This window comes from Bos grunniens, chromosome 17 (assembly GCF_055505025.1).
Source record: "Bos grunniens cultivar Pamir isolate PY7600 chromosome 17, Bosgru_T2T1.0, whole genome shotgun sequence".
In the NCBI taxonomy this organism is placed as follows: Eukaryota; Metazoa; Chordata; class Mammalia; order Artiodactyla; family Bovidae; genus Bos; species Bos grunniens.
In genome coordinates this window covers 58,190,024-58,202,624 of record NC_141181.1, presented here as the reverse complement: position 1 = coordinate 58,202,624, position 12,601 = coordinate 58,190,024, and the positions used below count along the sequence as shown (strand labels likewise).

Here is a 12,601-nt window from a genome sequence, read left to right as displayed (position 1 = left end):
AATAAGCCACTTCATGGATGAGCTCAGCACAGCCCAAGGGCTTGTGGGAATATCTTTGCAGTGGTCCTGTGCAGCCCCAAGGTGAAGCTGGTCTTCAGCTGCTGGGAACAGATGCAGGGGCAGGACCGAGGAAGTATGATTAACAAGTGTCACCGCCTGTCTGTGGGGCCTCAGCTGTTCCTTCTCAGCTGCTCCTCTCCCAGCTGAGACTTGCTAGCATGGAAGCCACTAGCTCACATCAGCGCCTGTCTGCTTTGGCCTGCACCCTGCAGCTTTGTTCTTGGTGGGAGGTCAGAGAAGTCCCAGATGTGGCTCAGCTTGGTGAAACCAGAAATGGTGGTCCCCATGGCACAGGGAAGAGACGTTGCATTTGAAACCCCGGAAACCTCGGAGGCGGCTCCAGGCAACAGAGGAGGTGCTGGTGAAAGCGGGTCACCACCAGCAAGGGGGTTTTCTTCTTCCTGGGAATCTGAAACATCTCATCCTGCTTCCTCTAGAGGTTGATATTAAACTGTGGGATGAACATGATTGTGGTTGCTATACTGCAAACCACAGGGGTGTCTGTGTCTCTCGGGAGAGAAGGCAGGTGGAGGTCAGAATGAGGAGGCCAGGCCACCTCTCCCCACGTGGCGCTGGCCCTGAGGAAAGAGGGGGAGCAATTCCATGGCAGGGGAGCCAGCTCCAGACTCAAGGGTCAACACCATGGGGACGTCAGATTCCCTTTCCCCAAGCTGGTTGGCTCACCTGAGGTTCCCTTTGTTGGTGGCATACTTGATGTGGTTACAGATGTAGTTGAACATCCCATGAGCAGTGGTACAGTCTCGGGCATCAAACACCTGTAAGGGGTACAATGTGGGAACGATTGCCTCCTCTTTCCCCATTAGCCCTGCCCAGCGCAGCCTTCCCATTGGAGAAGAGCCCAGAGCCCACCCTAGCTGCTGCCCCATAGGGGTAGTGAGCATTTCATTACTGAGCCCCCGCCCTGTGTTTATCTTTTTATATTCTAATAACCATGGCTAATCAAACCAGGAAGAAATCCCCTAAAAGTAGGCATGGGGTGTAAGTGACCATGGGAAAGGAATGCTGAGCAGAGGAGTGACTCGTAATGGGCTGCCTGTATCTCCCGTGAGGTTGCTAGGGATTAGGGACTTTGTCACCTTGCCAACAAAGGTCCGTACAGTCAAAGCTATGGTTTTTCCAGTAGTCATGTATGGGTGTGAGAACCGGACCATAAAGATGGCTGAGGGCTGAAGAATCGGTGCTTTGAAATTGTGGTGCTCAAGGGACTCTTAAGAGTCCCTTGGACAGCAAGGAGATCAAACCAGTCAATCCTAAAAGAAATTAACCCTGGACATTCATTGGAAAGACTGATGCTGAAGCTGAAGCTCCAGTACTTTGGCCACCTATTGAGAACAGATGACTCATTGGAAAAGACTGTGATGCTGGGAAAGATTGAGGGCAAGAGGAAAAGGGGGCAGCAGAGGATAAGATGGTTGGATGGCATCATCAACTCAATGGACATGAGTCTGAGCAAACTCCAGGAGATAATGAAAGATAGGTGAGCTTGGCATGCTGCAGTCCATGGGGTTGCAAAGAATCATACAAGACTTAGTGACTGAACAACAGCAATAGGGACTTAAAAATAAAACAAACACAAATCAGACAAACTCCCCCTGAGACTGATAACTAATCTATTTCCAATTTACAACTATTCTCCAAGGGAAAAAAAATCATACCAGGAGATGCAGAATCTAATGCTTTCAGGGAGTAAGCAAATAACGTAAATAAGGAAAGAGAGTAGGTGTAAGACAAAAGGGAGGAATGGGGTCTGTGGTAAACTGGAGAGTATAAGCCCTACCTAGAGATGTCAAATTCAGTTTTTAAAAAAGATTGCTTTGGCTGAATAAAACAAGACTACAAGCCAGATATGGTCATGATCTGAGAATCTGGGACCCCGTGATGACCATCTGATAGCTCACCATGGCCACCAAGGGCCCTTGGTAGAAGCTGACCCCTTTTAAAGCTCATTTCCCCTGCACCGGTGCCCACCAAGGGGCTCTTCACAGTATCTGAGCCTGACTGCCCACCTGCAGCTTGGACCACTGGATCCTGCCAACACAGCGGGAGGCATTCCGCCAGGCGTGCTTGGCCCCGTAGATGAGCTCTGTGTCCTTGAGCTGGTAGGTGCTGGTGGTTTCGATTTCTTTGTTCACCTCTTCCAGCCTCTCCATGTGGGCTTTGGAGCCGAACCTGAGGGAAGAGGGAAGGGACACAGGAGCATTACTTTCTCTCCTCAGTTAGAGGCTGGTAGAAGGAGTGAGCTATTACAGGAGGCCAGCAGCCACGGAGAGTCTGAACTGATATCCGGACATGATAGTTTGTGCATAAAGCAGAGGCCGGCAAATTCAAGTGCCTTCAAAGGCCCAAACATGGGACTAAACTGGCTGGGCGGGGACTGTGGCCAACAGGCCAGCCCGAGACTAGGCCCCAGAGGGCAGCCTCGACTCTGTTCCAGACTGCTGTTGTCTGATCGGGGGCGGTACTGCCAGGTCTTCTTTCAAGAGAAACTGGGCATCTGATTTTTAAAGGGAACTCTTCTCATTTCTAAACAAAAATTTAAATTCGTTTTTAAATAAATTCACTTTGAGAAAGTTAAAAAAAATTCTTAAGGAAAGTTGCAGGCTACACAAAAGGTGTAGAAAATAATATAATGAACATCTGTGTCCCAAGCCTGGGAAATCATTAATAAACAAGAAAATATTTTATAATTCCTTGGGGACTACTCCTTACCATAGCTCACTTTCTTTCCAGAAGTGGTTGCTATTTTGAATGTGGCATTTAGCAGTCTCATGCTTTTGTCTAGATTTTTGCCACTTGAGCATTTGGTTGACTAAAAAGTTTGCTCAGGTTTTCTGATGTTATGGGAAAATGAATAAACTTTCTGGCCAGCCCAATATATATCCCCCTAAATCATGTATAGTGTTATTTTTTATGAATGGTGCTGTCCTAAATGTATCTTCTATAATAGATACACTGTATCTATTGAGTAGAATGTATCTCTTTTCTTCCCTTTGCTCAAAGTTATTTGTGAGCTTCATTTCCATGAACACACAGAGCTTTAACGTGCTCATTTTCATAGCTGTATAATATTCCTTTACAGAAACTGCCACAGTTCACTTACACATTCTAACAATGGAGTTGAGGTCATTTCCAACTGGTTGCTTAATTTCATTTTTCCCCCATAATAACTATGCTTCAGTGAACATTCTTATGCTGACCTTCTTGTGAACAAGTGTGAGAGTTTCTTTAGGGAATATATCCAGGTGTGAAAACTGCTTGAAGAGTTTCAAATTTAAGAGACACTCTTCAGGCTAAACAAAAACATTTCTAGGGGCCAGATCTGGCCCTTGTGCATGATCAGGCCCAATTTTCAAACTCTGTGCATGGCGGGCAGAGGTGCTCTGCTCAGGCTTGGTTCAACTGTCTGCAGAGCTGGACCTGAAGTCTCGGTACCCAGTACTGGGGCTCCCCAGTGTAGACATGAACTTGCCTTTTAATTGATGAGTAGTACTGATCAATGAACTCTTTGGCAAGAGGAAAGAGCTGTTCTTTTGTGCGGACATCTTCAGGCTTTCGTATTTGCTGAGAAGGGAGCATGATGGACCCCATACAGATGTGCTCAGTGCATCCCGTTCCCTGGAAGGAAAAGAGGTTTGGGCTGTCACTTAGTTCCACCCAAGTGTGGCATGTGTAGGGCTGTGGCCTTGGCTCTGACATTCGTGGTAGAGTTTCCCTGGCCTTTAATTCCCAAAGTGAATTTCTCACATACCAGCTTCCAGTCACTGTTGTACCTGGTGATTAGCCCAGGTGAGGAAAAGATAACCAGCATTTTAGTGTGTGTGTTAGTCACTGAGTCATGTCCAGCTCTTTGCGACCACAGGCGCCTCTGTCCACTGGATTCTCCACAGGCAAGAATACTGGAGTGGGTTGCCATTTCTTCTCCAGGGTATCTTCCTGACCCAGGTATCGAACCCAGGTCTCCTGCATTTCAGACAGACTCTTTCCCATCTGAGTCACATCTGAGTTAGGGGAAGCCCTAACCAGCATTTTAAGGTTCTGTAATTATTTGCTCTACTCAGTGAGGTGGGGTGAGGAGAGGGGTTTTATGACTGTCATTCTCTGGGAATCAGAACCATTGATGCTGAATCTCCCAATATTAAAAAAAAATTTTTTTTTGGCTGCACCATGAGGCATGTAAGATCTTAGTTACCAACCAGGGATTGAACCCATGTCCCTTACATTGGAAGCATAGAGTCATAACCACTGGGCCATCAGTGGAGACCCCTCCCAACTATTTTTTGATCCCATGTTGATCAGGAAGGACTAGTAAAGTGATTACAATAGCTCTTTTGAGCAGATCCACGGGATGTTGATTGCAGAAAATCGCCCCAATTCTTTCCCTCCATCTATTCATGCCCTTTACTATGTGACTTTACAGCAACTCTCATCAAGAGGTGAAGCCTCCTCCCTCTCCTTTTGAATCTGAGCTGGTTTGGGCCAACAGAAAATGGCAGAGGTGACACTGTGCCCATTCTGATTCCAGGCCTCAAGATATCTTATATGTTTCTGCTCATTCTCTCCAGTGCATGGAGGAGACCAAGCTACCTTACTGGACGCTGAGAGGCCCCATGGCACAGAGCTGATTTATCCCAGCCAAGGCCCTCCTAGCTCAGCCTGCCCAGAGCAGACCCCTCAGATAACTGAAGAAGCATGAGATCTGCAGAAGCATGAGAACCAGCCTGCCAATCTGTAGGTCCTGGAAAATAATAGTAGTAGTTGCTTTAGGTCACTAATTTTGGGGTGGTTTATTACACTGTGATAGCTAACTGATACAACATTCCTCCAAGCGTTATTTGCTCAGTCACGCCCGACTCTTTGCAACCGCATGGACTGCAGCCCACCAGGCTCCTCTGTCCATGGGATTTTTCCAGGCAAGAATACTGGAATGGGTTGCCATTTCCTTCTCCAGGAGATCTTTCCGACCCAGGGATAGAACCCGGGTCTCCTGCACTGGAGGTAGATTCTTTACCGACTGAGCTATGAGGGAAGCCCGCTTTCTACAATATAAAGAAACTGACTGATTGATTGACTTTAAAATATATAAAAATTTAGAGGACAGATTGATAACTAAGAAGGGTTTGTTCAAAACTCCATCAGTGGTTGGATTGTGAGATGTAAAAAGAATGTACTTAGGAGCAGCAATCCCCTTTTGGGTACAGGGGACAGAAATAAATAGTATTTGCACAGCTAAGTATCTACCAGTGGTTCTCAAATGGGGGTGGATTTCCCCCCCAGTATCTACCAGTGTTTCTCAAATGGGGGTGGATTTCCCACCCAGGGGACATCTAACAATATCTGGAGACATATTTGGTTGTCACAACTGGCATCTGGGGGGCCCAGGTCAGGGGTGATGCTCAACATTCCACAATGCACAGGATGGTCCCCACAACGAGAATTATTCCGTCCCATGTGTGGATACTGCTGGGGCTGAGAAAAGCCTGGTCTCCCCCCGTGCTGGGATACTCACCAACGTGCTCTTGAGGTGGAGGGTGTCAGAGAGAACCACGTCGGTCTCCCAGTTCTTGACCTTGAGGAAGCGAGGGCACTTGGAGGGGCTGCCATTCTTTGTGGGAGACTGTTTTCCCGAGGCAGGGGGCTGGAGGAGAGAATGAAGATGGCATATTAGGCACAGGAAGATTGTCTCCACTGGGGTGGGAAGAGGTGGTATTCTCCCTGGAATCTGCCCCTAGTCACCACCTGTCTGTGACTCTCTAGGGTGGACACGTGCAAGGTGACTGGGACCTGGTCCCTCTACCTATACAGAAGGAGGTGCTGTGGAAGAACGTCTCAGGGGAAAGGGGTCAGGAGCTCAGAAGCTGGTCTCTCTGGCCTCTAGCACAGGGTCTGGCACGTAGCTGGGACTCAGTGAATGTTTGTTGAATGAATAAGTGACTGAAAGAACACTGTCAGTCTCTCCAAATGGTAACAGCCCTCAGGGCTGAGGAATCAAACCTGAGGTTGGGTCAAGTTACTTGGATTTTTGGGCCATCCTACCTTAGTCCAAACTCACCATTTTGGGCAAATACTGGGGAAACAAGAAGTTTAAGTGAGAAAGGTTTGAAGCATAGTGTGCTCAGCCATGTCTGACTCTTTGTGACCCCTTGGCTTGTCCCGCTAGGCTCCTCTGTCCATGGGATTCTCCAGGCCAGAATACTAGAGTGTGTAGCTGTTCCCTTCTCCAGGGGATCTTCCTGACCCAGGGACTGAACTCTGGTCTCCTGCATTGGCAGGTGAATTCTTTACCACCGTGCCACCTGGGAAGCCCTTGAAGTATAGGATACCTTCCTCCAATTTCAGGTTTCTGTTTTTTCAAAAAGGCCAAGCATGTCCCTGCCTCAGGGCCTTTGCACATACTGTCCTTTCCATCTTGAACATCTTCAGCCCCCCCATTTGTCTTCACCTCCGTAAGCAAATTTCCCAGTAGGTGAGAGGGGAGCGGCCTGGCTGGCAAATGTTGCCCATCCATTTTAAGCCTCACTGATAAGGATCACCTTCTGTTCTTGGGTATTTCTGAGTGGTTGTCTACCAGCCCAGAGAGATGTGTGTTCATGCATCAGAAAAGCATCAGCAGCTCTAAGGGAGGGGTGTCAGGTATACCCTGATGCAACAGCTGAGCAAGGGAGGGGAGAGGATGAGACAGTGTTGAGTGACACTCATGCCAAAGAGTAGCATAGTGGGCAGTGACCTAGAGCCAGGATATTCACACATTCAAATTGTATTTCTTCAGCATCTACTATGTGCTAGGCACTGCTAGGTGCTGGGGACACTGAGGTGAACAAGGCAGTCAGGATCCTTGTTCTTCTGGAGCACTGTGTTTGGAGAAGTGGAGATAAATAATAAGTAAACTAATACGTGGATGATATAATTTCAGGAGGTGATAAGAATACAATATAGAGAGAAGTAATGGTGAAAAGTGGAGGGGGGTGGGAAAAGCACATGCAAAGGCCCTGAGGCACGGATGAGCTTGTAAGTTTAAAGGACCAGCAAGAAGGCCAGTGTGGCTGGGGTGTTTGAGTGTGAATGAATACAAAGGAGATGAAGTCAGAAAGGAGGCAGGATCCACGTCTCATAAGCATGGAGGTGCTCAGGCTAGTGAGAGAGCTATGAATTAGGACTGAATTGGGTTAAGTCTGGGACCGAAATCAGAAAGAACCCTGAAGGACAACTACTGAAAACTAACATCCACTGAGCACTTGCTATGTGCCAAGCAACCACCTTATCATCCCCATTTTACAGATGAGGAGACTGAGGCACAGAGAAATTAACTAAGTTGAACAAGATCGCAGAACTAATAAACTGGAGCCAGGAGTCAAATCCTGGCAGTCTGGCTTTCAAACCACACCCTCCACTGTTTGACCACTCTGCCTCTTGGCCATCATGTACAATTCACTCACTCACTCACTCACTCATTCACCCAGCACAGGTTTACTGAGTATCTCCTATGTTCCAGGCAAGTCAGTAAGGGCAAGGGCTACAGTAACAAACACAACAGACATGATCTGTGCCCTCATGGAGTTTATGTAGCCCAGTGGAGATGATGATTGAATGAACTCTTACCACTGAATGAAATGAGTATCAGAACATGGGATGCTGGCAGTGTGCAGGGGACTGTGAAAGCGCACAGAAGGGGCATCTGACCAGGGCCACTTGACTTCTAAGTCAAGACCTGTTAATCAGGTAAAGAGGAGGGAGCAGAGTCTTGCTGGTAGAGAAGTGAGAGGCACAGCCACCTTTCTGCCAGTGCAGCGCTATGCTAAAGCATCCGTGCCACCACGTTGGAGTTTGGGGAACGGGAGGCAAGTGACAGCATGCCACCATTAAAGACTGCCAGACAGTGCAGGGAGCGAGGGCAAAGCACGAAAGGAAGGTGCTATGACTCATGATCTTCCAGACCCACTTGTCCCCAGTGGCTCTCATCTCAGCGCTGGGTACCAACATCCACCCACCACCCGTGCACGCCACAGGAAGGAGCTGTCCTGAACATCATCTTCTTTATCTCCCACACCCAGACCTTCCCTGACTCCCATCCGTTTAGCCTTCTAAATGGCTCGAGAATCCTCATTCTCTCCATCTACTGTGTCACACTCTATCCAAGCTTCCACCATCTTTCACTTGGGTGATTGCAACAGCCTCCTAAATGTTAGCCACTCCTCATCATTGTTGGTGTCATTATTCTACTGCTAGTACAACCTGCAGTCCTGTTACAACTGTGCATGTGTGCTAAGTCACTTCAGTCGTGTCCAACTCTTTGCAACTCCCATGGGCTGTAGCCCACAAGACTCCTCTGTCCATGGGGATTCTCCAGGCCAGAATACTGGAGTGGGTTGCCCTGCCCTCCTCCAGGGCATCTTCCTGACCCAGGGATTGAACCCACATCTCTTAACGTCTCCTGCATTGGCAGGTGGGTTCTTTACCTCTAACGCCACCTGGGAAGCCCTGTTATGACCGCTGCTGCTGCTATTGCTGCTAAGTCGCTTCAGTCATGTCCAACTCTGTGCAACCCCATAGACGGCAGCCCACCAGGCTCCCCCGTCCCTGGGATTCTCCAGGCAAGAACACTGGAGTGTTGCCATTATGACTACTACTGCTTTAAGTGTTACTACTGCACTATCACCCTGGGAGCAGGAGAAGGATTTGAACAAATTCTTCCCTCCATTCCCTATCTGCCCTTCTACCCTCCTAAACTCTTAAGTTCTTTTACTTATGTCCCCACATGAAGCCATGTACAGACGACTCTACTTTCTTTGAAGGCCTGTCTAGACATCCTGAACTTCTTTATTTAAGATTCTATTCCCACTCCCATCTCTCCCAGCAGATGTCCAGGTGATGGAGGTTGCCTCTAGGTGGGCCTTTGTGGTGACAAATTCCTCTGATCATGCCAGCAATCTGCATCCTTAGGAAAATAAAATCCTCCCTTGTCCATATGGGAGGCATCCTAGCCATCCTCCCTAAATACTGGGCATCACTTAGCCAGTAAAGAAACCCTCTCTTGATACCCCAGAGTTTGAGGAGCAGCTGCAATCCCAGAGTGGGGATAAGAGACGTGGTGTTGGCATTTGGGGTCAGGCCCAGGGTCTGTGGAGGTGACAGATGGGCAGAAGGCAGTGGTGGGGGGAGCCTGACAAGGTGGGAGGAAGCTGGAAGTCTTCACAGGCAGGGTGGATGGAGCGAGATACAGACGATCAAAGAGGCTATCTGTTGAGGGTCCAGATGTGCGAGGGGTGGCCACAACTAATTGGGGGCCCAGGCATGAGTCGTGCCACCCTCCGCCCTGGGCTGTGTGAAGGGCACACTTGAAACCAGGCATTAGGAGGCCTCTGGCAGGGCTGTTGTACTTGGGTTTTGATGTTTTAATTAGCCAGCAGTAATATTAGATGACTCAGGAGGGGACAAATGGGGAGATTAATATAGCAGTCGGGGGCCTGGCGTGGGGGATGCAAATGACTTCTGAGTGGGGACTGAAGTGCTTGGTCTAAAAACTCAGGATAGTGGCACTTGTGGGTTGTTAGGCTGGCGACAGGGCACGAGCAGGCTTGGGAATGCAGTGCGTTCTTCCCTGGATTTGTGTTCAGGGTAGACAATGGAAGCTTTTCAGGTGGCGGGAGACACTGACTCGACTTCAGTGGGTTCAACAGGAGGACTCCTCGGTGCCTGCTCCTAAATTGGCAAAGCATGCTCTGAGCTCCTGGGCGTTTCAAAGGCTTTGTCAACACCCATTCACTCTGTGAGTCTTTAGAGAGGTCCTGAGGAAACGGAAGAAAATGATCTTGCAGCCCAAGAGGAGACAGCAGGTGAGGTGTTGTCAGCCTTGGGCTCTGTGCCAGGAATTCAGCTTGTAGGATCCCTGGCAACTTGATTTCCACACTCCCTCCATGCCTCCCTTCCTTCTTTCTTTCAGCAAATACACACTGAGTACCTACTGTGTGCTATGGACTTGTGTTCTAGGTTCTACTGTGATCCCCACTCTCTTGGCAGCAGCATCTTACAGCTGCATGCTCTGAAGCAGGGGTTTGCAGATGGTGGCCCATGGGCCACATCTGGTCTACCCTCTCTTTTGGTATAGCCCATGGGCTAAGAATGGTTTTCCCATTTTAAACTTGTTGAATAAAACAGTCAGAAGAAGGATAATGCTCCACGACATGTGAAAGTTATGATGCTTGAATTTCAGTGTCTGTAAATAAAGTTTTATTGGCACCCAGGTACCCTCATTTGTTTCCATATTGTCTATGGCTGCTTTTGAGATACAATGGCAGAGTGGAGGTAGTTGAGATGGAGATTCAGATGGAATGGCCCACAAAGTCACATATATTTCCTATTGCCTCCTATCCAGGAAAACTTTGCAGACTCCTGATCAAAAGGATTGAATTCCGGTGGCTGAAAGCGAATCTATCTTACTTAGGTCTCCATTAACTTAAACATCAGTTATCTGTTTTATACATGTGAAAGTGAAAATGTTACTCAGTGGTGTCTGACTCTTTGAGACTCCCTGGACAGAGGAGCCTGGCAGGCTACAGTCCATGGGATTTTCCAGGCAAGAATACTGGAGTGGGCTGCCATTCCCTTCTCCAAGGAGTCTTTCTGACTCAAGGATCAAACCTGCATCTCTTATGTCTCCTGTATTGGCAGGCGGGTTCTTTACCAGTGGTGTATATATGTCAATCCCAATCTCCCAATTCTTCCCACTCCTTTTCCCCCTTGGTATCCATACATTTGTTCTCTACATCTGTGTCTCTATTTCTGCTTTGCAAATAAGATCATCTCTATAATTTTCTAGATTCCACATATATGTGTTAATATACGATATTTGTTTTTTCCTTTCTGACTTACTTCACTTTGTATGACAGTCTTTAGCTAGGTCCATTCACATCTCTACAAACAACCCAATTCCATTCCTTTTTATGGCTGAGTAATATTCCATTGTGTGTGTGTGTGTGTGTGTGTGTACACACATCATACCTTCTTTATACATATATCTTTATAGATGTTTGTATATAGATACCACTTTTTGCGACACATCATTCACTCTGCTCTACCTCCAGTGCCAAGCTGGAGAAGGCAGTGGCATCCCACTCCAGTACTCTTGCCTGGAAAATCCCATGGATGGAGGAGCCTGGTGTGCTGCAGTCCATGGGGTTGCTAAGAATCAGACATGACTGAGCAACTTCACTTTCACTTTTCACTTTTATGCATTGGAGAAGGAAATGGCACCCCACTCCAGTGTTCTTGCCTGGAGAATCCCAGCGATGGGGGAGCCTGGTGGGCTGCTGTCTATGGGGTCGCACAGAGTCAGACACGACTGAAGCGACTTAGCAGCAGCAGCAGTGCCAAGCACACACTTCCTGTTCAACAAACATTTGAGGTCTGCTATGGACTGAACTGTAGACCTCAAAGTTCTGTCGGAGAAGGCAATGGCACCCCACTCCAGTACTCTTGCCTTGAAAATCCCATGGATGGAGGAGCCTGGTAGGCTGCAGTCCATGGGGTCGCTAAGAGTCGGGCACAACTGAGCGACTTCACTTTCACTTTTCACTTTCATGCATTGGAGATGGAAATGGCACCCCACTCCAGTGTTCTTGCCTGGAGAATCCCAGGGACGGCGGAGCCTGTGGGCTGCCGTCTATGGGATCACACAGAGTCTGACATGACTGAAGGGACTTAGCAGCAGCAGTAGCAGCATGGACTGAACTGCATCCTCTCAAATTCATATGTTGAAGCTCTAACTCCCATTGTGACATATTTGGAGATAGGGCTTTTAGAAGGTAATTAAGGTTAAATGAGGTCACAAGGGTGGGCCCCTAATCTGATAGGATTAGTGGTCTTATATGAATGGGAAGAGACATCTATTTCTCTGCATGCACAGGCTGTTTAAGGACACAGTGAAGGTGGCTGTCTACAAGCCAGGAAGAGAGCCCTCACCAAATGTGACCACACTGGTACCCTGACTTTGGATCTCTACCCTCCATAACTGTGACAAATAATTTTCTATTGTTTAAGCTGCTGGGTCTGTGGTATATATAATGGCCGCCTGAGCTATTTAACATAAGATCTAAATGTATTTCTAAATTGTGGAGTCCCTTAAATGCTAAGCTGAAAGCTTTGGCCTTGAATGAGTAGACAGTGAGAACCCCTGAAGCTGCCTGGTGAAGAGGGTGGCCTTATCAAAGCCATTTTAGGACATACATGAGTGCAAGGACTGTAGGAGGGAGAGGGTGAAGGCTGAGAGACCCAGGAGGGGGTTGCTGCACCAGTGCAGGTGAGAGGCCAGGAGAGTGGAAAATACAGCAGTGGTAGCAGATGACAGGAAGGGAGGAGATGGGAGTTGGGGTGTCAGGAGCAGGACAAGAGCTCTGTGGCTTGAGAGGATGGGAGAGAAAAGAACAAGTCAACATTGACGCCGAGGCTTCCCATCTGGGTAAGTGGGAGGATGTGAGGCTTTTAGCAGAAGTTGGGAAGTAAGGAGCTGAGGTGAGGGGAATGTGGA

At 48.1% G+C, this 12,601-nt stretch overlaps 1 protein-coding gene across 6 annotated transcripts in view; it reads right to left on the bottom strand.

Moving 5' to 3' along the window:
- NOS1 (nitric oxide synthase 1) overlaps positions 1 to 12,601 on the bottom strand; it is a 196,357-nt gene that overhangs the window by 55,738 nt on the left and 128,018 nt on the right. For all 6 annotated transcript variants that reach the window (XM_086348007.1, XM_086348005.1, XM_086348009.1 and 3 more), the window contains exons 4-7: positions 5,588 to 5,716; positions 3,551 to 3,696; positions 2,088 to 2,250; positions 745 to 836 (exon numbers count right to left, since the gene is read on the bottom strand). In XM_086348007.1, the coding sequence (XP_086204133.1) occupies positions 745 to 836; positions 2,088 to 2,250; positions 3,551 to 3,696; positions 5,588 to 5,716 (530 nt within the window). The remainder of the gene's footprint in view (positions 1 to 744; positions 837 to 2,087; positions 2,251 to 3,550; positions 3,697 to 5,587; positions 5,717 to 12,601) is intronic.